We start from the raw sequence: 27905 nt of genomic DNA, 5'->3' as shown, positions 1-27905 counted from the left end.
GATCGCAATGGAGTGCACACCGCTAGCCCCTCCTCCGGTTCGCCCCTGGGGACTCTGGTACATGGTGTTCTTGAGTGGTTCACCCATGTGGGTGCAGGTCGGTACTTGTAGAACTGATGATCTCTAGACCCGATACATGTCCCGGGTTTTTATCGCCCGAGACATGGCTCGGGTTTCAGGATAACTTCCATCATCAGTAGAGAAAATAGTTAGGGGTGGAAGAGAAGGCCGCCAAACAACCGTCAAGGTCTTCGATGCCAGAACCAGCACGCAGGTGCGTCGTCCAGGAGCCCGTCAGCTCAAAGGTCAAGGGAGCCTATTTGAAGAAGCAATCGCAATGGAGTGCACACTGCTAGCCCCTCATCCGGTTCGCCCCGGGGTCACACGCTGATGGGACGAGCAGTGTGCGACCTCATTCGGACATACTATTTATACAGGCTCCGTTGAGCCGGTGGAGGTGACGACCTTGAGACAACGCACCTGCGCGCCTTAAGAGGTATCTGGACCTATGAATAATTTCGGCAGCCCACGCAGCAACCCCGTGCACACGCCTAATCCCTGCTGATGAGCGTTAATGAACGCGAAACACGTGTCCAGGGATGGCAAGCACACCAGTGAACACCCTCAAGACTCAAGACTCGGGTAGAAGCGCACCCGCTGATACCGACCACATCAACCATCATGCTCCGGGGTCACACGCTGATGGGACGAGCAGTGTGCGACCTCATTCGGACATCCCTTGATAGGTGCTTGCTTCTTGGGCAGTTGGAGACCAGATTGGACTCTTCGTCTTAGTAAATGCTGCAGAGGGTTTAGTACCCTGTGTATTGCTTCAGCATGCCTCTGGTAGGACCTGATGTCTCCAGATTTGGTGGGAAGACAGAGCTGACCCTCCAAAGCTGTTGTACTACCTTTGACTTAAGTGCTGCGTCAGAAGCGCCGGGAAGCAGCAAGTCAGTAAAACTGGATTCTGCAGTTCAGTGCCTGCAGCTGCAGGAGAGTAGTACATCTACTTCAAGGGAGTTCTTCTTTGGTGATTTGTGGAAGGCTGGAGGCGCTTTGGCGTTCTTGGAGGACTTTCAGTTGCAGGGCAAGACAGCACACTATGACTGTTGAGTCCTTAAGGCAGCAGGCAGGGTTTGGTGCCAATGTTCTGAAGCAGGGATTCAGTCCTTGGTTCACCAGCTCTTCATAGTCCTTTCCTTCTTTGTGTCTGGCGAATCTGAGTTGCAAGGTCCAGGGATGCCATTTAAATACTAAATTTAGGGGTGTTAAAGGGAGTGACAGGTAGTAGCCAATGGGCATCTCCACATATGTCAAGCATGCGCTGAAAGCACATTTCTCAGTAATAAAGAACCCCTCAGAAATGTTTTTGGCTGGAACTCTAAAAAGGCTTGAACATGATAGATGTCCAATATCAATACTGTTAATCAATGTCTATTTTAATCGCCATAGGCCGGGTTTGAAGGACAAACTTAATTGGTTATTAAACAAAATTGAAACTCTGCTACTGCAGTATGCATGCATGGACTCCATCATTCTTGGTGACTTTAACATGCATGACATAGGGCTGAACGTACCTGAAAGCCACTCCAACAAGGGCACTGGAAGATTCAACGCCCTAATGCGGGTATACAACCTGGTAACAACACACTCTTTAACCACAAAAGTCAACTCAGGAGCATCAATAGCACCCATTTACAACAACCGGACCACAATAGATTATATCTTACTAAGTGAGAGTCTACAAAAACATATCTTACCTAGAGGGGGGTCACTGCTGCACCCAATATACAAGAAAAGGGCCAACCACAGACCCTAGGATATATTGTATGATTGCCTTATTGTACATTGAGGGCATTGCTTATGCAAGCACTCTTCTCATGGAACTAGCCGATTGTGTCAGCAAGGAAGATCTTCTCCCATTCTACCAGACCGGGTTCCAATCAGGAGGCTTCACCTTAGACAACATCATTGCCCTATCATACCTAGTACACCAAACAATGGCTCACGGCACTCAGCCGCTTTTTGCCGCTTTTTGCGTGTTTCATTAACTATACAGCAGCATTCAATGGGGTAGGCCATAACATCCTATGAAAGAAATTGGCATGTTGGAACATCTGCCCGAAATTGTTACAAGCCATTAGATTGCTGTATTCCCAAACTTGGGTAAGAGTTAAACTCTCATGTGAGTTCGCAACAGAAATAAATCACCACGGATCAAGGGCTAAAGCAGGGCTGTGCCCTTGCCCCGCTGCTCTTTAATTTATATACAGCGGATTTGGGAAGCGCTCTGCATGGAGACACTCTAACGACTCCTAGGATTGGGCAAATCAAAATCTAGCAGATGCAATATGCTGACGACCTGGTCCTTTTGGACCATACCAAAATCGGCCTTCAAAAAAGCTTTAACAGCACTCCCAGAGTACAACGTTAAAAATAAGCTGGTTGGGGAACTGGGATTCTAGGAAAGAAAAACCTAGCTATGATTGTGAAGCGTACCTGGGCAGACCCAGAGGGTAGACTTGCTGTCTTAGAGGCCCAGTGGAAGGGAAGGGCACTTAATATAATTTCAGTGTACCTACCGCCTGCACTGGGTAAGGAATCACTTGCAGGCTCTTGGCAAAATATTGACTGACCTTCCAATGGGCACACTGGTCCTGGGAGGGGATTACAACATGACAATGGATGACGAGCGGGCTGTGTCATGTCCTAATACACATATGAAAGAATTCACTACAGCCATAGGCCTCATAGATATATGGCGTACGTTACAACCTAATGATACCCAATACACATACTACTTGAATGCCCACAAGAGCTCATCCTGTATAGACTATTTTCTAACACATGCAGCCTCTATAGGTAACTTCCAGAATCCCCATGTTCTACTGAGAGGCATCTCAGACCACTCCCCAGTCAGAACAGAACTTACACGTTGGAAGCGACAGCCACGATCCACTATAGTTCTAAACCCATGGCTACTGAAAATCCCTGATATAAAAATTTAACTCTGTCAACAAACCTGTAATTATTTCAATGTAAATGTCGGCTCGGTAACATCGGCACAAATTCTATAGGATGCCTTTAAAGTGGTTCTGAAGCGCCATGCCTTGTCCTTAAAGGTGGGATACACCCAGAAAAAGTACCCCCAGTTAGCCCAACTGGAAGACGAACTTCGTCAATTAGAACTGGACAATACCACTACACCTTCAGAGGACACGCTGCATTACCTCACATTAAAACAAGAAGAGTATAGGATCAAAGCAAGGGAACGCATGCTGACTAAACACCTTCATACGCAACATATACGAATATACGAACTGGGAGGTAGGGCTGGGAGAACATTGGCCTGGTTAGAGAAGAGGGAGCAAGGGGAGCGATGGGTGTCGAGTTTGACTATGGCCACTGGTAGGACCATAACACATCCCAGAGACATAGCGGAGGCCTTAGCGGACCATTTAGAGAGGGTTTATTCTCCCTCCACCGCGTACACTACAGAGGATACTCGCCACCTCCTCTCAGACAGCAACATATAAATTCTCTCTGAGACTGATAAAGAAGCCTTAGAAGGTGACTTGACGGATGACGAGATCCAACAATCCATAAGCCGAATCTGCTCTGGGAAGGCCATGGGGCCTAATGGGACTCCCATTGAATTCCTAAAAGTTACTGCCTCTCAAGTTGCCCCTCATCTGCGCGCCATGTACAATGAAAGCTATGAGCGAGGGACACTGCCTAGGGACCAACGTGTGGCATCCATAGCAGTAATCCGAAAGCCAGGAAAGCCTGGCGACCAATTTGGCTCATACCGCCTGATTTCTCTAATCAATGCAGAGGCCAAGATCCTAGCTAAAGTTCTCGCCACCAGGCTGGTTCCGGCTATCTCTTCATTGGTGCACCCTGACCAATCTGGGTTTATGCCAGAGAGAAATACTGCACTCAACATTCGCCGTCTCATCAACATGCTCGCACGTAGAGAATTCTTGGAAGAAGACGCAGTAGTGCTATCCCTAGATGCATCTATGGCGTTTGATTCCATAGAATGGCCGTATCTATTCGAAGTCCTGGCAAAGATGGGGTTTGGCCCGAAGTTCCTGGGCTGGGTCCGGTGGCTCAGTGGACTAAAGCAGCCGCTTCAGGGGCCTGTGTTCGACCTCATGGGCACAGGTTCAAATCCCGGCAGGTCCACCCAGCCTTTCATCCATCTGAGGTCGATAATATGAGTATGATTGAGTTGGGCAACAATAAACATCTTTTATTCAGCGCCAGGACACCTACGGGTAATCGTGCGCTTTACAATTAATAACTATATCTCACGAACATTTACATTGTGAAGGGGTCCTGGGCAAGGCTGTCCGCTGTCCCCACTGATATTTTCTTTGATACTGAAACCAATAGCTGCCTGGATCTGTCGCGATGTGACAGTGAAGGGCCTGAAATGGGCAGAGGGTCAGGAGGACCGAATATCTCTGTACGCAGATGATATCTTAGTATATACCTGGCCTCCCCATATGAATCCATACGTGGTGTCCTGGACATCTTTACGAACTTTAGAAAATACTCCGGGTATGAAATAAACTGGTGCAAATCGATACGGTTTATGCTCTGAGGACCGGTTTCTCGCCTCCCACAAGACTGCATGATTGAGGTTGCATTGGAGGGCTTTTGGTATCTTGGAATATATGCCACATCTGATCCTACCCTCTTTTATGATCGCAATTTGGCCCCTCCACTTGCCAGGCTTAAGACAGATGCCAAACATTGGAGATCCCTACTCCTGTCTCTGGTAGGGCATGCTGCCCTGTTTAAGATGCTGGCGCTTTCTCACTTTCTGTATATTTTTCAAAATTGTCCCAATCGCGTCCCCGAAGCATATTTTTCAGCAGTGTAGAGTGAGGTTCGTACCCTGCTCTGGGACGGAAGGGCCCCCCACATTGCTACCAAAACATTGACAATGAAGATGGTATGATGGAGGAATAGCCCTCCCAGGCCTTAGAATTTACTACTGGGCCTCGCAATTAGTGGTGATAAACCAATGGATTTATTGTTCTCCTAATGATCCTGCATATCTGCTAGATAGATATCAGACCGGATGATCCGGTTATCTGGGAGTGCTATACTCCAAAGTTAGGCGAGGGCGCTATTTTGGGCCCCTTTCTCATACTGTAGCCATCTGGCACTAGGTGAATTTGGACTCGGGTGGTCCAATGTCCTCACCAAAGCAATGCCACTATGGTACGCTCAGAAGTTAGGTTCTCTCTGCCATCAGCCCGGCTTTGACAAGTGGGACACTATTGGAATTTCAGTGATTGGAAACCTGATTAAAAAAGGAGCGATCTTACGCCTCGAGGAGCTCCAGAATCAATATAAGATGACGCAGGGGGAATTGTTTAGATACATACAAGTTCATCCCGCCCTCACCACCGCCCTGTCAGACTTTACAGAGATACCAGAGTCGTCACCACTGGAAGACCGGTTGCTAGATGGGCCACTACACTCCAGAGCCATCACATTGACCTATAAAAAATTATGTAACAACCTACCTGACACTCTACATAAGCTCAAAGAGCAGTGGGAGGGAGACCTGGGACAACTCGATGATGATGACTGGCAGGCAACCCTAATGTCCCCAAGAGAAGCGGCCATTAGTCTCCGGTTCCGACTGATCCAATACAGGATTCTCCATAGATCATACCTAACAGGAGTGAAGCTGGCAAGGATAGTTGCCAGGGCGGATGCACTTTGTCTCAGGGGTTGCAGCCAAACAGCTACCTTTTACCATACGATATGGGAGTGCCCAGTGCTTTTACGACTATGGGAGGGGGCCATGACTCATATTCAAACTGCCTTGGGGAAAGCGCTGACTCTTACACCAGGGTTGGGTCTACTTAATATATTGGCGGCAACAGACCTCATAGAGGTAGAACAACAACTAGCCACACTTGTGTATACCCTTGTCAAAAGAGAAATAGCTAAGGGGTGGGGGGGCGGCCAGGCCACCGTCTATCCAAATGTGGACAAAAGACTTTGATAGATGTATGATAGCAGTAAAGGAAGTATTTATAACTCGGGGGTGCCCAAAGAAGTGGGATAAAAAATGGGGCAAATGGAATGTATATTGTGGAAATATTTGTGTCTCCCCGACGGTGGCTTTCTTCCCCCTGATACTCTACCGATGTATTACGTGACTGTTGAAATACTGCTTGTTGATGTATGCATAACCACAGCTGAAACTAATAAAAAGAATACAAAAAATAAATAAATAAGCTGGTTGCCAACCCAACAAAATCCTAAATAGTGATCTTTGGACGCCATCCGAAAAAAAACTTGACAATGTAGTCTGGGTCCATTAACGTTGAATAGCACACAATCGTACAACTATCTTGGGGTCTGGATCAGTGAAACTGGCCGCTCACAGGTTCACCACCATAAGCTCCAGCAGAAAGGGAAAATGGTTACCTACGCCATCTGCAAACTCCATGCTGACTTAGAAAGTCCAACAACAACGGCCATCCAATGAGTCCTGAGGGCAAAACTATTACCTTCCCTCAATTATGCGATACAGGCGTTTCCAGGCAAATTTGCGCAGGTCTTTGAAAAGATCCACTGTGCATCTTACAAAAAGTTATTCTGACTACAAGTGTGCACTAGGAATACTTTAATTCACCTGGAATTAAATCTTAACCAACAATCTTTGGAAGAATTGGAGACTCTAGCGAAATACTTTTATCTAACAACGGTGGCACCAGAGAACTCGATGAAGACCGTTATAAACAAAATCTTTCAACAACCTGGCAATCCATGGTCAATTAGCTTTCCGTCAGCCAAAGAACTTCTGAAACTAGCCACAGAGAATTGGGACCCCAACATAATTAAGTATACCAACATTAAAATAGCAATAAAAAAGCAAGTAAGATCATGCTCTCGTACATTGGACATTGAAGCTCTGACAACTAGAGGTTTTCACGAGACCCAAAGTTCCCCCCAAAAATCGCATGGCCTTAAACTACATCTAACAAAGCCGGTCGGGAGGCAAGCCCTACATAGGATTCTTCCAGCCAAACTACATCTGTTTCTCCTAAAAGATCTGTATCCTACGGGGAAAGTAAGACCAGCCATCAAGGAGGGCCACCTCTGCTACTATAAGCGAAAATCGCTGGCTCACATCCTACTATGCTGTCCTGCCTTGTTGCGAGCTCGCCGAATCCATCTAAGGTCCTTTCTCCTTCAACTAGGCACGTGGACGGCAAATGAGGCTGTTAAACAGTTATACTTGCTGGACACTGTGAAGCACATAGCTAACTTTGCCAAGTGTATCTATCACGACTGCAGAGCTCTCATGGACAGGTCAACATTGGCTGTGCATTGGAACTATCCGGATAAGGGACCCAGCCAGTCTGGCCTTCATTGAAAGACTGCACTGTTGTATCTAAAGGACCGTTATCAATTCCATCGTGTAAAACAAAAACACCAAAGGAGGTTTTAGGAAGAAGACGTGTATATATATTTATCCATTTTAATTATTTTACATTTATATATTGGTCGTTTTTTGTATTGATTTTTATTAATCACACAAATAAAGAATCATTCATTCATTCATTCATTCTACCTACCTTTAGGGTGTCTACACCCACTAAGCGATCACTTCCTCTGCAAAGGGGCACTACCCTAATCCAAATTGGCTAATTCCTTCACAAATAAAGATGAATGTAAAAGAAAAGTGGGATCCACATCACCTGCACCACCTTAGGGGGGGTGCTGGCTGAATGGAGACCCACTTCATAATTGACCTAATTTACCCACCTATCCTCCCGCCAAATGTGACACAGGAAAGGGGGGGTTGGCATCCTCCATGCTTTGTAAATGCCTTGGTCACATTTCACAGGCAACATCGACTTTGATGCTTCTGCCTCAGAGGGCCATACTGGCCTGGGGGAGAAGTGAAGCACCTCTGTTTGCAGCAGGCTTTGTTCTTGGCCTCTGACAGCACCGGCTCTTACCACATGAGGTCAGAAGCATGTCTGGTGGTGGCAAGCTGGCTAAGATTAGTCAGAGACCACACCAGTGCTTGGTAGGTTTTCAGGGGACCCTTTAAATTGTCTCTTGTGTGCATCAGTGAGGATTTATGGTGACAAGATGTTTGGTTCCTAACATCTTAGGGTAAGATGAAGCCATCATGGAGTTAGGAAACTCATAATGACAAGTATCAAAACCATGTACTCTCTATGGCTTCCCTGTGCACCTACAATATCCAAGAACGACTCAGATATCGTATGGTCATATCTGCTCATACACATATGTCCACACATGGACTATAGAGCAAGCAGTCTAAGGCCTGTGTAAGGCCTACAGTAGGGGTGACTTATCTATACCTCATGCAGTATAGGGGACATAGCACACAGGGCTGTATGCCATGTCGACTCTTCAGTTTTCTCTGCACCAAGGCACACAGCCTGCAATAGCAGCTTGCATAGTCTTTGTGAAGGGTCTCTGGGATAGCAAAATTTGTGCTGCAGCCCCAGTGGACCTTCCCAGTCCCAATGCACTAGGTATTAGGGGTACCATTTACTAGGGACTTCCAGGGGTGGCTGAAGATGTACCAATTGTGGTACAGTTTTAGGAAAGAGTTGTGTGACTCGAAATCTAGTTTGCACAGACCCAGTTCACTCTCAATTTGAAATCACATCATACACCAAGCAAAATGTCGGGGCAAACCATGTCAAAAGGGGCACTTTCCTACAGTTGTATAAGCCTGATCTAACGTCCAAGGGGAGACTTTCTCTATGTTTGATTATAATGGTGCTTTCTGGGGCAAGAATACGCCACATTTTGGAGCAAGTGGTCATATGCTTGGGTGGCACAATGCATCTCATTGTTCAGGAGTGTGACCTGCTTGACATCCAGGAAAATGGCATAAATATGGAAGCGCTGCATGGTGACTCAAATCTATTGCCTGAAACTACACGGAGAAGAATGTCTGCCCTGTTGGAAACCTGATCTGCACCGCAAAGGTCTGAACTCTGAAGGACTGCACCTGCTTACCATTCTGGGAATACAGCCCTAAAGACTTTGCCTTGCTTCAAGAAGGATTAAGGAGTGTGATCCCTGCATGCTACAGGTTAACTGATCTAACCTGCATCATCTCTACCAAGAAGTTCCCATCCTGGAGTGCCTCAAGTGGACTTTTAAGGATTTGCCAGGTGCATTGTGGGAATTGTATTCCTTCCATTCCATCCACCATCTCAGAGATTCTATACCCTATATTGGGGGTGTGGACACTTTGAACACCCAAGAATACCTTCTGAAACATGATCTAGCAGTTTGGTGAAGTTTGGGAACTTTATGGTATTAAGCTCCATAAGGTGGCCGACTCGACATCGAGAGTCAAGCCAGCTACCTTGAACTGGGACGCAGGCTGGATTTCAGGTTTGTCCTGCTGAAAGTTCCAAAGCTCCAGACTTTGACTTGGGCCTCGCAGAAAACCAAGCTGCCAACATCAGCCTGAAGACGAGCCTCGCTCAACGTCGAGAGAAAAAGTTCCCAAAAATGACTAAGTGTGAAGGTAAAATTTTAACTGAGGCCTCCCACTTAGTGCATCCGACCAGGGCTTCATTGCGGTCGGCCTCAAACTTTTACTTTGTCCCAGTCAAGTGCAACCAGATTTCCCAAATTGGCACTTAAGGGTTTTGGGTACTAGTACTAGAAAGGGATTAACAAATATGTGTCTCTGGTTCCTTACATTGGATTTATGTCATTTTTTTGTCAATTTGTTCATAAAAATATAACCTATTTTTATCAATTGAAGTCGGAGTTTTAGTGTGTTGTGTGCCTTACTTATTTAATGCATTGGTGTTTTTAAATGTTTTACAAACCTGCCTCCTAAGATATGCCTGCCTGCTTGTTGCCAGCCTCCAAGGGTTGAGCAAGGGAATCATTTATTGAGACCTTGACTGATCCTTTTTTGTGTTTGTGGCCTTATTACTAGTGGTAAGTCACTTCTTATCGCTATAAATAAACCACCTTTCAACATATTGTATGAGACACAAACCTAGGTATGTAATCCTTGACGTCGTAAACATTTCTTTATCAGTAGCTGATACCCCTGAGGAAGGGTTTTCCTGAAATGCATTGGGTCTACGATGAAACTGTTACTTATGATGAACTCTGAATTGTTATATGCTGTAGATACAAGTTTGGAGCAGCATCCTCTATGGAATTTGAATATTGGCTCTACCATTTTTTTCTATAAAGCAATTAAAGCATTGGACATTATCATCTCGTCTCGACTAATTGCACTAATTGTGTTGATTTTGCTCAACTTTAGAAGCCTTCGTGCTCAAAGGTTGTATACCCTGGATCTAGTTACTACCTATCTACCAGCTTCTGACATTTGGTTTAAAACAATCGTTCTGGGCAGAGCATGAACCAGGGTTGCATACTATAAACACTGATTATGAACATTTGAGAAAGGTGTAGTTATTTTTTATTTATATTTTGGAGTGTGTTCTATCATTTATATCAAACAGGATATCTTTGACAGGAAATATTTGGATAATTCTGAACGCTCATTCATGAATCATTGTAACTCTAATAAACAAGGACTAAGAGCTATTGGTGTGAGTTGCATGTTAAAACCTAAAACAAGTTTTAATCATGATTTGAGAGAAAACAAAATCATATGGTGTTGGCTGACAGCCTTTTCGCTTTATCATTGCTTCTATGGTTTGTTATGGTTTTTGCAAAACTTTATTCATATAGAAACTGCCCCGAACTTATAAAAAAATTATCTGTAAGCAAATATGTTTTTGTCTAAAAAAGCACACATTTTTAGTAATCCCTTGTCACTGAACTGAACCACTTTGTGTGTGGAACTGCCCTTTGAGAAAAACAGAATGTCATTCCTCAAAGTGAAGTTAGCCAAGGGCTGAAATTTCCCTGTTGTATGATGTAGATGAATGGAAGAAAAATGTTCAAGACACAATAAGAGGCCAATAGATAAAGAGTGGTGGCCGAAAGCTCTTATATATAACTATTATACATGTAATTTTAGTAAAATCAAGAGGGCTTGGCTAACATCAGATATAAATTGGTTATGTGCTGCATGTGCAAATTTTTAACAAGCTTGTTTTAAAAAATAAGTACTGAGATTTGTCATCGCATTTAAATGTCATATGATGCCACGTTCTATAATTTCATCAGGGAGGCGCAGGCAGTGTAAGGCCGCTTTTGTTTCCTGTACAAATATATTCAAAATATGCCACTGATAAATGAAAAGGACGAGCTGTATGTGAAAATATTGGAAATGTTCTAATATTAACTCCTACAGAACAATATTTTTGTAAATTATATTTATGACACAATAGGTCTGTCCGATTTTATTTTGGTTATGCCATTTTTGTACCATACCCAGACGAATCTGTCCATTGATTGACAGATGTATTGTACAGTTCATTTTATAACTAATTTTGTTATATTTGTAGGGGTTTTTAGTGGCAGTGCCAAAAGAAAATGCAATGAATGAGTGAAATATATAATACATAAAAATATATAAATATACTAAAGTCAATGGAGAGTTCTAATTAAAATATGTTCTTTAGATTTCTTAAACAGGCCGATGTACTGAAAGCTCTTGACTTATTGGGCTTTGTTATTAGTGACAAAGAGTTAAGAACAATAACAGATCAACTGGATACACACGACGGGTAAGACTACCTATAATATTTGTATATGTACTCTATTTGTCTATTAAGCTATAGATTTGAAAGCACTAACTTGAAATAGAAGGCAACAAACTTGCCTGCAAAAACAATATACCCATCATGGATGTGAACATTAATGAACATTCAGGACTGTTCTACATGTTTTTTCAGCTTCTCAAAAGTACATGTTGATGAATAAATAATGTTTAATATATAGAAACATGCATTGACCATACCAATAGATCTGGGTAATAACTACTAATGCAAGCCAGACCTTTTCACTTTTCCAATACTTTTCCCATTCGTGGGCTGTGGCAACTGCCTGAGGATAGGAATACTTCAGCCCCGCTTGCAGACATTCTCAACTACTGTTTTAGGTCTGGCTAGAGAGAAAGATTGCAGGGGGTGGTGGGGGCGTGGTCTGGCCACGAAGGAAGATGGCTGCCTGAACGTGCAGCTCCGCTTTGGAACAGAATCCTGACAGAGGCGGTGCTCTTCACAGCACAGCCAGGACCACCAAATCGAAGGATATGAAGACCCCATCGAAGTGCCTTCATTGTGGCTGAATTTCATGACTGAATGACTTGACTGAATGACCCTTTTAGGGTTCATTCTGACTGAAAGAAATTCTACCCCAGTAGGCAAGTACTGAGAATTCTGACGCAGCAAAGCCGTGGCTCTTGCATAGTTAGCACGCAGCAACTGCTGCCTTCCTGAGCGGTTAACACCATGCATGGCGGAAATATGACTGCATCAACTGTGGTCCCAGTAACACTAAAGTCGTAAGAAATATCAACGCTTTCTAAAAGAATTTACCACAGAATCTCTTCAATTGTCATTTGGAAACCTCGTTAAGGAAGAGTCAGAGAACAGCGCTTCCAAATGTATTAATACCTCCAGTATTTCCGGAAGTCTCTTATTTTTCAAAATGTGACAAGTAAGACTGGTGCAGTGGTTTGAAGTTTTTATACATGCTATCTCAACATTACGAAGTCTGTAGTTGCAATCATTAGTCACTGCTCGCTTATAATGTTTTCCTGAAATTTTATGAGGAGTTTCATTTGGCTGTGATGATTTTGTTCCTCATATGAGGTGAATTTCCACACGTTTCTTCACATTCCATAGTGATTTCGTTTTTAGTGACTTTTGCTATATAATGGGTGAGGGAATTTTTTGTGACGCACCACACGCTAAGCACCCAACAACTCACATATTATGAAAGTCTCACACTGATCTTTCAAGAGCCTTTTCATACTCATGAATACAATGTAGTAAACAAACAAAACTCTTCCTCATAGCTATGGATTTTTAATCATGTATGCTGATATTGTTTTACTAGCTTTTGACGTATAATGTGAGGGAGAAATTTCTATACAATATTACTGAACAAATATCAAATATCTTGAATATCTTGTTTGCTTCGCATCATATTTTCAAGAGTCTTTTTCTAATATTGTGTATAACACCACATTGACCTTTGTCTCTGCTATTAGTCAGGACCCACTATGCTAATTTTGCCAGCACTTCGTAAATTAAATGTGATAGTTCTGTATATAACTCCAGGGGCGGTTTCTCCTTGAGGGCGTCGGGGCTCCGCCCCCTTAACTTTAGCTGGCACTCGTCAAACAAGCAAAGTGTTGTGTTTCACTGTTTTGTGTTCGTGACACAGTGAACACACACAGCCTAAAAATGCAGTTTCTTCTTTTTTTTTTCAGGGTCGGGGGTGCGCACACACTACCTGCGATGATTCATTCTGCAGCGAGGCTGACGATCTCAGAGTGGCAATGTCTACAGCTTTTGCCGGCTGATGATCTCACCGCCCTGGGGCTTGTGATGTCATCAACTCGGCAAAAGCATGGAGTTGCGGACCAGTCTCCACCCCCTGATGCCGTGGGGATGAAATCAGCCCTGGGCGTTTTCAGTGAAGCCCTGTAATCCCGGGGCTTCACGTCAATCAGAGAATGGAGAATTGGTCACACCGCCCATTTCCAACTCGTCACTGTGACGAGTTGGGAAAGGGTGGGGTTAAGGCTGTAAACAGACTGGAAGCTGAGAAATCGAGTCTGCGCAGACTCGAGATGGCTGCTTCCAGTGTGTCACACGTGGGTTTGTTTCAGAGCAGCCAGAAACCAACTTGTGGTCGGACATAGGCAGGCGAGTTTAGTTGTTTCAGGTATTTGTTTTTATTACTGTTTAAAAAAAAAAACACGTTTTTTTCATTGTGGCCTCACACGACCTACCCCTTTTCACACTCTCTTCTTCCTCCCACATTCCAGCGCCTGTTGAAAAATGACGAGTCCCCCCCCTTTTCCCCCCTTGCTGTTCACTCGCTCCTTTCCTTTCACACCGGCCCTCCTGCACACATTGCCTGCCAGCTACGTGATAATGTGCAGTGTTTTCTGTAATGGCCCGGCTTTAGCACTAATTACATAGTGCTGTGGGTGTCCTGGCTAACACACCTATATCATGGGCCATGGAACACCATAGCTGCCAAGGTTTCAGGTTGCTATGAGTGACATTTCTATAATTGTAGTGCGATTATGAGTGACATTTCAACAACTATGAGTGACACTGTATCTCGAGTAAAATTAAGCAAAGAAGACGAGGGTAACAAATATCAGAAATTACACCCATCTGAGCAACGAGAAACTACGAAGTTAACCGCTGCAAAGCACCAGAAATGGAAGGGCACTAACCTAGTGCCCTTGTAAAGTCAGAGGCACAACACTACTGTTAACTGCTTTAACTAGTTAAAATATCTAAAACACTCCTAAAAACGATTCATAAGCAACAGCTCTGTTACCTATGGTTTTTCACCATTATTTTCGCCATGCAAGCCGTGGAGCAAAGCTCTTTCTATGATGTTGACTGAAGGAGCTAAATCTGTTTGCCTATTTCTGAATTACACATGCAGCACAAACGGTGTAATTCATAAGGATTTGTGCTGTGTTTTTTTACACCAATGCTAAATTACTAAAAGAAATCGTCATGACATAGGGGCAAGTTGAAAAACATTTAGTATATGTTAACAATGTGAAGCGCAATCAGACATCGCAAGAGAGAACGTCATATTGTTGTTATATAAGCAATAAATGATATGCCCATATGTGTGCATATTTTATACCATCAGAGCATCCTATTTTTAGCCTCTTGATACCAATGGCTCGTCAATTATTGCATTGACTGGGTTACTGAAGCCCTTGAGTAAGTGGTTCATTAGATGTAAAAAGCACCCGGTTCTCGGCCGCTTACTATCAGATGTACCTTTTCTAAAAGGAACGTGCGGATTTGTGTGCACAGGGTAATATATTAAAAAGGGGGGGCGCACAGTTGCCATTTACCCAGGTGATTTTTCTTCTGTTTATGCGCAGTTCTTAATCGGGTGGCCAAATAATTGTGTGCCAGTGAAAAAATGTGGGTGCCAAGGTAATTTTACAAACTTAGTCTAAATGACGCAGTTTTCATTCTTGATGTATTAGGTATATAGCGAGGTCAGGGGAAACAAAAAAAATAAGGCAGCTGTCGATGTCGTTGGTGCGAAAGTGACTGTCACACATTCACTGGCTCGGCGGGCGGCATGCAGTCTCTCAGAGGCTGTTGAAGTCAGTCGGTCTCGAATCAGAAGGCACACTGGACTGTGAGAGAGGCTGTTGAAGTCAGTCTGTCTCGAGAGGGTCATTCTGTGCTAGAGGCTGCACTGTGCGCAGTCTGGAAAGAGGCCTGCTTTCCCTGGTATTTAAAGAAAAGCACCACCTGCTCCAAAGTACAAGTGTTACAAGGCGACAGCAACAATCGCAGGGGGCCCGGCCGGGCAGGTAGGAAACTGATCCAGGGTCATACTGCCAGGGCCTCGGTCACCTGTTGGTGGATGGGCCGGTATTATAAGGGCACAAATAGAAGGGGAGCTCAAACCAACTGAACACAGGCAGAAACGACCTGCAAGCTTTCACAAGCCTTAGTACGCGCATTGGGCCTGCCTTTAATGTGATAAATCATACAGCCAGTTCTTCATAGCAGTTTGCATGTATTACTATGTTAATTGAAGAGCTGGTGGCATTGCTTTTCATGTTTGCAAGTATGCTTGTGTTGGTACACAAATCTTTCCTTTCTGTACTCAGACGTGGGGCTTGTTGTTCTGGTTTACTATTTATTTCGCTCGTATTTTATAGAATATGATTTATTTCCATAACTAAACATATACTCAGAAGTGGCTGCTCATCTCATGGCTCCGGGTTCGGTCGTGAGTCTAGAGTTTTTCTTTCTCTATGCAGGGACTATCCTCTTTCCAAACAGAGCCTTAAAGTGAATGGCACTGATAATTGGACTTCTCTGGACTAGTGTGGCTGGAAGTCAAAATGTTATCCATTGCTGTATTTTTACTGTCTTTTAACAAAGATTTTTTTTTGAAACTATTCTGTGTCCCTGTTGGCCTGCATTTTTTACAAAAAATGCGTGCCACTAGTAATTCCGAACATCTAGTGAAGAGTGGGCACACGAGGTTCATACCCAGTATTGTACCTGCCATTGTCTGCATTTGACAGGTAAAAAAAGGCATGGTGCCCGGGGCTGTCATTCTGTTCTCTTTCATAAAACCGCTTAACAGCAGGCCTTCTGGCAAATCTCAGCACAAGTATGTGTCTGCTGTCTGTAGTGTAGAGTGGAGAAGTGTGGCTCACTGGTTAGAGGAGGCAGACCTGGAAGCAGAGGTCAGCCCGGGACCAGGGTTCAATTCCCGGCTCGGCGGGGTCTTGAGTCCTAAAATGGGCGGGGTCTTGAGTCCTAAAATGTCCATGGACTCGACAATTCTCGCTCCGGTGCCTACTCGATTCATGGGTTCACACTCTGCGACTCTGGGCAATAGCTTGCTTAATCTCCACAACGGCCCCTCGCGGCGGGATGCCTGGCTTTCACCTTGCGGATACCCTGCCGGGGTTATCCCACAGGGGAATACCAGGACGGGTTCCCTAAGAAAGAAACCGCTTGGTGATTTGCGCTATATAAATTCCTGTACATTTAGTCTACAACCCTCAGGGTGAGGTAATTTTACCAAACCCAGCACGGGCCACGCACACCTTCACGGATCAATTACGATTAAGTTGGTCTCATCACCCCACCTTGGACATAACTGGACATAACTGTTCAGTCTGGGCTCTGAAAAAAATTAATTGCAAATGTTTTTCTGTTCCTTTAAAAGAAAATTGGTTTTCCCCCTTTTTTTTAAATGACTTGTGCAAAGCAGATTTTATAGAGAGAAATTTGCCAGACAGAGCTGTGTGTTTTTTTCATGATGCTTGTAACGCTGTGTCTGCTCGCTGTTTTGATAATGTATTGCAGTGGTTGCTCGGTTCAGTCCTGCACAGTGCTCTTCCTGCCCCCATGGGACAGATCTCTTTCCAGCCTTCTCCAAGGACTGCAATAACGTGCTGGGACATCCCAGGCTCTTTACGCTAATCAGGTTACAAATAGTGCTCTGTTAGCTCTGAACCTTGCTTACCCCAATCAATCACATGATACATATAGCTTATAAGGGAACAATTTTAAATCTCACAGCTCCTGATACTCTTGCTACATCATTATCATCGCCCTCATACATTCACATGCAGCTCTAAAGGAGCTGGTGCAATAAACCCACGACATCTGGGCCACTGCACTAACCCCAACAGGTAAACCTCAATAGTAGGATCAATAGTGGGATCCGAAAAGTGACGTCTATGTGTGTATTCATGTATGTATTTAATTTTGTCCACATGTAGAGAACTGCCCTCTGTACTAGATGCGTCTTCTACGAGCTGCACTTAATAGCAATGACCAGGCTTTTTGTTGGAGGGGCTAACATTACAGTAATGCCCAAGAGAAAGATTGTAGGCACATCCTGGACAAATAGCTTAGCGCATTATGTGGCATCTTTTTTAACTGTTGCCTATGTGGAACCTTCAGAGAATAAACACCAGTGATGATTCCAACTAATAAAAGTCACACCACCCCGGGATTGCAGGGGGCCATGGAGTCTCAACATGGACTTAAATGTGGAGCGCGCTTTCCGAAATTAGAAGCGCACCTTTCCTTGGGGCTCAAGGTGAGCTTACATTGGGCATTTACCATAAGAAGCATCCTTCTTTGGATTTAATTGACTACACGTCCCAGAATACCTTACGTACAGGCTCATAGAAGAGCAGATGCATATCAGAGTATGATGAGATTTAAATGAGGAGGTGTGGCCCGTATTGCTTCTTTCGACCGATGTGCCTCTATATATATTTACCGGAGAGAGCCCAGCAGGGATTAGGGCTGGTGAATCCGCCAGGCTTTTGATGTGAAACGCTGGGAAAGGGATAATTCCTGCAATGCGGGAAGCACCAGTCCTCTGGTAATTTGTTAATACACCATAATCACTTTTAGGCGGCATCTACTTGCACAAGTTCTGACACGTCTAACACTAGAAAACACCATTAGGATTTCAAAGCGTTTTTAAAAATTATTATTATTGCTGCATTTTCGCTTCTTTTTAAGGATATATTGTTATAAAAACACATGTAATTTCCCAGTAGGATGCTTTTGAATTAGCTTTTGGGCACATCTAGGTGGGAGCAAATGTCCTGAATACTGTTTAACATTTTTTTTTTTTAAGTTGTGGGGTTGCGTGCCTTAAGAACAGCATCAGCAAGAATAAGCAATTTGAACTCCAAGCTATCGGAGCTTCTTGGAGGCTCTTTTGGTTATACACCACATTTCTACCCACATGTGCCTCCGTCATTGTTTTAAAGTGTGCACAACTCAGCAAAATAAGACAGGGGTGGGCTAGCCTGTGGATGGGGTGCTATGCTATGCTATGCTATGGGCATTTATAGTGCGCGCAGCTGCTCCAGCAAAGGGTGGTGTCATCTCTAAGAGTAACTCTTATTCTGAAAGTGGCGCGGGCCCTTGGCAGAGTTGGATAGTTAGATGTGACCTGGCTCCACATTTCATCCTTGTGAGGTTTATAATATAAATATAACTGGGTAAGACATATTAAAATGCATGGAGGGTTGCTCTGTGGGTTAATGAATGTGAGGTTAGAAAGTTAGCAAATTCCTGGCTCAAAATCCCATTTTACTGCGTTTGTTGACTAACAAGTAACATAAATGTGGGAAATACCGAACTGTGGGGATCTAAAGCATGGCCTAAGAAAGGCCTGTGTGCCTGGGCAGAAGTCGAGGTGATCACGTTTAAAGTATGTATTTTAATCTTGTTTTAAAACAAAACACAGTGCACACCCTCTGGGAGAAACTGGACCAATACATGCTTAATATCTGCCCTGGCCTTGCCCGTGAAAAGCTCCCACTGCTTCTCCTGGGTTGCTTCCAATTTCATTCCCACATTCAACGAGTGTTCCAGAGAGGTAGGCTCACCGTAGAGTATTTATGTGGCCTGTTGGTGTCTCAGAAGGCTTTGCCGTATCTGTCCTCTATCTCGGTGGAGGGGATTGGGGAGGATAGGTAGGGAGGCTATCTCATATGGAGTGATAACAGGCTGAAATCGCCTCGAGGTGCCCCACTGCACTGCCCAGGGATGGGTGTTTCAAGCCATGACGCACTTTCGAATCAGAAAAACACAGTACTAGCCAGCAGCAGCAAATGTTTCCGCTTTTATCATTTACAATGCTTTCTGTGTAATTTAAGGTGCACAGAAAGGAACTGTTTTCTACACTACAAATTCTGATTAATAAAATGTGTTCTGACCAAGACTTCTTAAGGTCTAGTAAACAGTTACTTTTTGGTCCGTGGAATTTTAATGCGCATCAGCGCATCAACTGTATCGCGTAAACACATTTGGATTTGCAATATTTAAATTCGCCTGCAGTGCAAACTGTTATTGTTATTTTTATATGTCAGTAGTAATAATGTGGTCCATTGTTAGGGCAAGGCCACATCCTATAAACCATGTTTTGGTCCACCGTCGAAAGCATTTGAATTTTCCAGCTCTATTACCTGTGGCTTGTAAATAAATTTGGGCAGCCGCTATTCAAATTTGTCAGCCATAACAGCAGGTAGCAGCCAGTATTTTCATTGGCATAGCCTGTTATGAAGCTCTGTGGTTATACTGAATAAGCAGCTACCTATGTTATATGACAGCTCTTTAATAATGTAATACCTGCACTTTCACAATTGCTTTATTAACCTTCCTGCTTTCTCAAATTTGCTTGAAAATGCACAATTTTTCCACTATTTTTTCAAAATTTTCTCGGGGGGAATTCCCCCCGAACCCTCCTTAGGGGGTTCGGGCTCGCTCGCTACGCTCGCTCGCTACGGTGTAGTATGATTATCAGTTTACGCCCTACCACTTTCAAATGTCACCAGCCGCCACTGTATAACTCTATGAAGACTATTGGTTTGAAAGAAGTCATACTTTATAAACCAGTAAGTGCTATAATCAAATACATTTGCAAGGCAACCGCTCTCATAAGTGACTGTTTCCCACCACATTTTTTGTAAACTTATTCTTCAGTGCTTTCTTGGTTCACTGGATAAGACTTTGATTTACTGATGTCTAATCACAAGCACGGAAACAAAAATTCCAAGCAACCTCTTTTGACAAAGGTTCATAAACAGTCACACATTATATCCACGAAAGCTCCACCTTCACCATCATCTCATTTGTCTCTAAATACCTCAACAGCTACATCAGGGGCAACTATGGAGCGCATCTTACAAGAAATGTTGACAATTAGTTGCTGTTTGACAGATTTGGATGCTAACATTTGTTCTCTCACTGCAGAAACCAAATCAATTAGAGCAGATTTTGTACAATTTCATGATAAAACGGAAGGGTTGGACCAAAGGCAGAGGGAGAACATGCCGGCCAGCACTTAGCCGGTCGTGGGAGCACCCTCGGAGCGCTTAGGGAGATCTAGCAATAACCATGGCAATGTGAGCTGCATCAGGGCGGACTGAACAGAAGCTGATCCCCTTGTCTTTTTTCCTTTTTTTTCGAAATACTTGCGTGGTTTGGGGCCATACGGCATCGAGAGCACTGCGGGCGAAGTGCAGGTAAAGCGGCCCAAGTGTAGTGCTGCTCAGCGTCAGCATGGAGGTGGAGAAAGGATGTCACAGCACCAGCGGGCTGGAAGGCCTGCTCGAGAGAAGCTGTGTAAAGGGCGGGTGATTGGAGCCATCTGATCTTAACAAGGGGGAGTTGGGCAAGGACTGGACTCCTGGGCCTCTTTCTAGGAAAACGACGTTGGTTTCCAGTCCCAGTCCAACCAGGTCTTCACCTCAGCCTAGCGGTAAGGTGCAATCGCTCCGCCTCCACCGACCCACCCTCGTTATGCACTTAGAAAAGTGAAAAAAAGCAAAGGTGTCAAAGGAAGCAAGGGAGGGGAACAGAAGGCAGTAATAAGTCATGGGGCGGAAGGGGAGGTGGGGGGCAAAGAGGTGACAACAAGTAAGACAAAGGGAAGAAAGCTTGCAGTTCAGAAGCGGAAGGCTGCCCAGGAAATTAGGGTCACCCCCTCCCTTAAGACGTATTTCAAGGTTGTGCCCCAAACTGTCTTCTTAGCAGAGACCATGATGGAGGGGGGAAAAGGGATACATAAAGATAAGATCACAGAGACAGTGATATCCCCAGAAAAAAACAATTGATACTATTGACTGGAGTGACAACACCTCTCCAAATACTGTCCGGGCCTTCCGCTGCAGAGAGTTTAAGTACCCCGGCTATCCAGGAAGGGTCACAGCAGCGAACAGTTTCAGTAGCCCCGGGTCAGGATCTGGTCACCTCAGGGGCCTCGGGGAGTGAGGATCTACCGCTGAGTGGGGTGTTAAAAGCCCTTACAGTTGAGATTAGGTCATGATTTGAGACATCAGAAGGGAATCAGAGGGAAATACGACATGCTTGTGACACCTTGGAGAGGAAGATGGAAGACCTTAGTAGTAGAACAGTCCTATTGGAGGGGGAAGTGAAGGAGCTCAGGGAGAAGGTCAGCACAAACTCAGCTGAGATCACAAAGTTAAAATCGTCAGAGTATTTAGATAGAGTTGAAAGGTTGGAAAATTTCCAGAGGAGAAATAACATAAAAATCTTGAAAGTCCCTGAAGGTAGGGAGGAAGAAGATATCAAAACCCTCGTAGTACGCATGATAAAGAAAGAGCTGCAATTAGAGGAATCCGAAGATGAAATAAGTAAGGACATTCAGCGTGTGCATAGAGATCCGTTTAGGCTAAACACAAATAGGACAAAGCCTAGGAAAATACTGCTAAATTTCGTAACCTTCTCATTAAAGGAGAAGATACTCTCGATAGCATTGAGCCTGAAATCTGTAGAAGTGGAGGGGGTAAAATACGAATTTAGATGGGATGTTTCAGCTGCCACTTCAAACAGACAATGGGAGCTTGGAAAAAGGATGGACCAACTGAGAATTTTGGGTACAGTAGTCCAGTTGAGATTCTCTGCGTACTCAAAGGTGATGGTTAATAATAAAATGCTTATCTTTCAATCCGGTGAGAAGGTAGACGAGTTCCTAAAAGACTTTCAAGCAAATAAAAAGTAATCTAATATTCCAATACCTTTTTTAAACCCTGCTATTCTGCCTAATTAGGTAAAAATAAAGGACAGTGAAGGGAAGCATGATAAGAGCTTTAGGTTATGGGAAAAGAGATGGGGGTAATAGAGGAAGAGTAGACAAGGGAAAGGGAAAATAGAAAGGGAAAAAATTGATGATGAAATAAAAATAATAATAATAAGATGGAAAAATTTAAAGAAAAAAATAAACAAATATAGATTTAAAAAAATAATTGTGAAGTAAGTGAATAAGTGAGAAAGCGAGGTGAAATACTCAAAGATTTCTCTCTTTAAAAAAAAAACTCTTCCTTTCCCCCTTTTTTAAGGTCCGATAGTGGGAGAAAAAAAAAGGAAGTTCACAGTCATGGTAAATTTACGTCAGATGGTAATGCGCTCTGGGGGGAAATCCATATGGCCTTTGGGTCATGGAGAAGCTGGGGGGGGTTCTCTATGGGGGAGGGTGTACAGGGTGGGGAGCAGTGGGAAAAAAATTAACAAAAATTTTTCCTCTAAAGTCTCTTTTAATGTTTTCAGAATCAGGCTTTTAGCAGTATTTGATGATGGGTAGTAAGAAGGGATTGGATCGTAAATATACTGTCCTGGAACCTAAATGGCTTACAGGTCAGAAGTAGGAGGGCGAAAATACTTCAGTATTTGAAGGATTCTTCAGCCCATATTATTATAGCCCAGGAAACTAATTTAACTGAGAAGGAAGCAGTAGAGCTCTTCAAGGCTACGAAATGGGTAGCACACTTCGCATGTACAGCCCAAACAGCAGTGACAAAAGGGGTGGTAATTTTAATCGAGCGAGGAATACAAGTGAGCCTGGACTCCTACACATCCGATAAAGCGGGTAGATGAGTAGTAGCCAAAGTTAAGATCTTGGATAGGCCATTCACGTTAGCGGGTTACTATGGGCCAAATCATGATAAAATGGGTCCCTTACAAGATCTGTTGGCCAAGCTTTTATACTCATCGGATCCAATCATTCTGGCCGGTGATTTAATTGTTGTGATGAATAACGTACTGGATAGATCCATACATAGCGGAGCTCACACTAACCCTAACATGCTTAGGTTCATTAAACAAATGATGGAACAACTGGGTCTGTTGGACATATGGAGGCGAAAAGCAAGGGAACAAAAAGGCTTTACATTCTTTAATAGGAAGTACAGGCACCAGTCTAGGATTGAATATTTTTTGTAGATTTAAAGCATGAAGTACAGCAGGTTGAACATTTAGGAGTCAACCTGTCAGACCACTCAGTGGTGATGCTCACATTGGAGGTTAGTAAGGCTGGTGCTCAGTCCAGATGGACCCTTGATCGTACAATTTTGTTGGAAGAGGAAGTGGTACAAGCCCTTACAAAAGAAACAAAAGATTTCTTCGAACTCAATTGGGGATCAGTAGCCCCTGGGGTTGCATGGGATGCCTATAAGGCGGTTCTTAGGGGTAGACTTGGGGCACTAGCGTCAGAGAAAAGGAGGAGCTATTACAAAGTAGTGGCAGTACAGGAGGAGATGATTCGCTCCATGGAAGAAAAACTAATTGATCCCAGTATAGACGAGGAGGCTAGGATGAGATGGTTCCAAGAAGTGTCACAGGTGAAGGCTAGCTTATCCACCATATTGCAAGAGGGGGTGAGAAAGAGATGGGAGGCCAGCTAAATGGCTCGTTTTGAATACAGCAAAGGATGTGGCAAACTTCTGGCATGGAAGGCAAAGAAAGAACAACTAAGAAATAGAGTTGAGGATATTATTTGTGATCAAACGGGCAGCCCATTAGGTGACAGTAGAGGAATTGAGCAAGTTTTTCAAAGCCTTTTCAGTAAAGTCTATCACGAAGATCTTACGCCATCTAAAGACATTCTTAGTAGGTGGGTAGGAGAGGGCATAGGAAACCCATTGACAAAAGAAAAAGCAGATCTTCTAAATGGAGAAATAGATGTCCTGGAAGTGGGTAATATAATGGCTCAGCTAAAAAAAGGGGAAGGCCCCAGGGCCAGACGGCATTCCTCAAGAGGTCTACAAAGTCTTGGCGTATATTTTAGCTCCTATTTTAGTCAAGCTTTTTAATGAGCTATTCGTCAAGCATATGGACCTGCCAGCCTCCTGGAAGGAAGCCACAATATCGCTGATATAGAAGCCCGGAAAATGCCCCAAAAAATGTGATTCATTTCTCCCTATTTCCTTGCTAAATAGCGACTACAAAATTTACACTAAGATCTAGGCGGACAGATTAAATGGGATGATGGCTGATTTAATAAGTGACGACCAAAAAGGTTCTATCTGGGGAAGATTTTTGAAAGATCTGACCTTTTCATTGATCAGCATAATAGATCTAGCATCCACCTATAATCTTCCTTTTGCCTTGGTGGCCTTGGATGCTACCAAGGCTTTTGACTGTGTGAAGTGGGTCTACGTGAAAAAAGATGCTACTTCCCTGAACCTAGGCACACATTTTTGTAATGCTCTTACTGGGCTTTCCAAGCTGTTGAATCCAGGATTCTAGTTAATGGCTCTTTGTCTCAACCAGTTACAATATCTAGAGAAACTAGGCAGGGTTGCCCTCTCTCGCCTTTGCTCTTCAAACTTTACATAGAGCCACTGGCAAGAAAGATCAGAGAGGACCCTGAAATGATACCTTTTAGTTTCTCTATCTGGAAAAAAAACTGGGGCTCTACGCGGACGATATTGTGATTTTTACCACTAATACTTTGACAACTTGGCCTCGTTTGATGGCTCTAAGGACAAACTTCGGGAGGGTCTCAGATTATGAGGTCAATGGAGACAAGTCTTAAATTATGTCCTGGAACATCGAGGGGAATCCGGAAAGGATGAGATCAGGTATCTGGTTGTTATGATATCTCACGACATCAGCAAAATAGCGAAACTCAATTTCGATAAAATACGTAAGGCGATCATGAAACTTTTGAATACCTGGTCTCATCTCCAACTATCAATTTTCAGAAGAAGTAATTTGGTCAAAATGGTAATTCTCCCAAAACTGACCATCCTCTTTGACACTACCCCCTTGCCGTTCAATACAGATTGAATCAAAAAGCATCCAGGAGACCTAGGTTCGTTTATATGGGCGAGTAAAGGACTGAGAATAGCTTGGAAGAAGCTGCGGAGAAGGGTTGAGAAAGGAGGAATAGCCTTGCCAGATCTACTTTTTTACTCATGTGAATTTCTTTACAAAAATGGGAAGTATATCTTTAACTCTCCAAATCCCTCTATGACAGGAGGCCTGTGGTCCACAATTGCGAATCGGAGGTAAGGAGGGGTTTATTTTCAAATATGCTGACCCAAACTTTTTCAAAAAGGTCAGGCTGAAGATTCTGAGGGGCTTGCAGAGACATGGTACAAAGTGAGGAGAACCGTAAAAATCCACTACCATAGTTTTTAACCCCCATCTGGGATAGTCCCGGCTTCCCTGAATGGACAATCTTGCCAAACCTCTATTAGAGGGGGGACTCATACAATGGGACCAGATAATAAGCGATGGTGAGCTTATTTCCTGGGAGAGTTGTAGCCAGCTTAAAAACTTTCGCCTATCCAGGTTTAAATATGCGCAAATGCAAAGTTGGTTTGCTAAGCCACTAACAAAGATAGGTGAACAAAACGATATAGAGTTCAAACTGAAGCAGCATCCTAGTCAAAAGAAGGAATTAGCGACCATTTACTGGCTACTGGTGGAAATCGAGGATGGAGATTTTACACTTCCTGTAGAATTGTGGGAAAATACTTGCCAGAATCATCGCTGGAAAAATACTGGCAAGTATCTATGGCTATGCTTTTTGAATCGGTTAAGCCTGCACATCTGAGGAGAAATCATCTCTTTTTCATCCATTGAGCGTAATGGTCACCCTTGAAGCTGTCAAAGTTTGGGAGGAGAGGTGAAGTCCCCTGCCCGAAATGCAGGAACACGAAGGCTGACGACCTTCACATGTTTTTAGAATGTATAAAATTGCAAACTTATTGGAGTGAAGTGAGTAGGGCGCTGTCTCAAATGCTTAAGCTGCATGTTAAGGTAAGTGTTTTACTTGTTATCTTCAGTCAGTTGGAGCCTGAAGTAAAATCTACCAAAGGTTAGGCAAGGCTTATCTTTTACATTGCATTGTTGGCTCGCAGGCAGATTTGCAAGTTATGGGTGTCCCCACTCTCTCCAAGTTTGGACAATTTGTTGGTCTTGATTAAATAAATAGCCACCATAGATAGGAATATTTCTAGAGATGTTAATTTTTGGCTTCCCTTTATTGAATAGTGTGATACTCTAAATGATAATAGTTCGGTTTTTCAACAGTCCTATGACTACGCCTTATTAGCCTCATCAGGCATCTGGGTTTTGGTCCTTGTGGTTTTGTTCTGCCGGCTGGAAAGTGAGAGGGAGAAAGCAGACAAATGCACAAGAGGGTAGAGGGAGTTTGAGACCAAGGGCCATCAGAAATCTCGACCTCCCTCTCTACTAGCTCCTACCCGTATTGCCGAAATGCATAAGAGAGCAGAGCATTCGGGTGCCCATCTAGATGTGCAAGTGGAAGAACCTCATTGTTTTTTCTCTTCACTAAAGAGGCTTATGAGGACTTAACATTTCTGATAGATAAAAAAAAATTAAAATAACTGTGAAGATTATTGGTTTGAAAAAGTCATACTTTATCAACCAGTAAGTGCTATGATCAACTACATTTGCGAGGCAACCCCTCTCATAAAGGACTGTTTCTCACCACATTTCTTTAAACTTATTCTTAAGTACTTTCATGATTCACTGAATAAGACTTTAATTTACGGATGTCTAATCACAAGAACGGAAACAAAATTCCAGGCAACCTCTATTAGGTTGAAGTTCATAAACAGTCACGCAATATATCCACGAAAGGTCCACCTTCACCATCATCTCATTTGTCTCTAATTACCTCAACAGCTACATCAGGGGCACCTATGGAGCGCATCTTACAAGAAATGTTGACAATTAGTTGCCGTTTGACAGATTTGGATGCTAACATTTGTTCTCTTACTGCAGAAACCAAATCAATTTGAGCAGATTTTGTACAATTTCATAATAAAACGTAAGGGTTGGACCAAAGGTTAACAGTAGTAGAAAGCAGACTTGTTTCAGTACAAAGCAGAGATCAAGACCTTTTACTTCTCCGAAGCAAGCTTGTTGATCTAGAAGATCACAAGAGACGAGATAATATTTGTTATTTGGTTTTCCAGAAAAAGTTGAAGGACAGAATGCTCAAACTTTCTTATGTAATGTCCTCCCCAAGTTACTTGGTACTATTTTTGATCCTTTACTGGCAATTCAACATGCTCATTGTATTCGTCTTCCACGTAAAGACTCAGATCCTCATCCAAGACCTTTAATTGCCTATTTCTTGAGATATGAGCAAGTAAGACAGATCTTAACGATGGCACGTTCGCAAGGCTCATACATTTATGATGGTCTTGAAATTTGCATGGCAGCTGACTTTTCGAGAGAAAGCAATGAAAGAAGAAAAGCATTCTTAGCTATGAGACCACAAGTAAGGAAGATGGATATCAAATATGTATTATTTGATCCAGCTCGTTTCCGTATCACCAAAAATGGAGAATCAAAAGACTTTTATAATCCTGAAGACCTCCAACACTTCCTAGACAACATGTTAATTCAGGACATGGACATACA

At 43.5% G+C, this 27905-nt stretch overlaps 1 protein-coding gene across 1 annotated transcript in view; it reads left to right on the top strand.

Annotated features, from left to right (window-relative positions):
• The window catches only part of LOC144753355 (uncharacterized), a 219737-nt gene that overhangs the window by 133663 nt on the left and 58169 nt on the right, over positions 1-27905 (top strand). The window contains exon 3 of the mRNA XM_078641077.1: positions 11601-11705. Within this exon, the coding sequence (XP_078497203.1) occupies positions 11601-11705 (105 nt within the window). The remainder of the gene's footprint in view (positions 1-11600; positions 11706-27905) is intronic.

Source organism: Lissotriton helveticus, chromosome 5_1 (assembly GCF_964261635.1).
Source record: "Lissotriton helveticus chromosome 5_1, aLisHel1.1, whole genome shotgun sequence".
NCBI lineage: Eukaryota > Metazoa > Chordata > Amphibia > Caudata > Salamandridae > Lissotriton > Lissotriton helveticus.
Note: the sequence above shows the minus strand (reverse complement) of the source record. Positions and strands in the feature narration are given on the sequence as shown.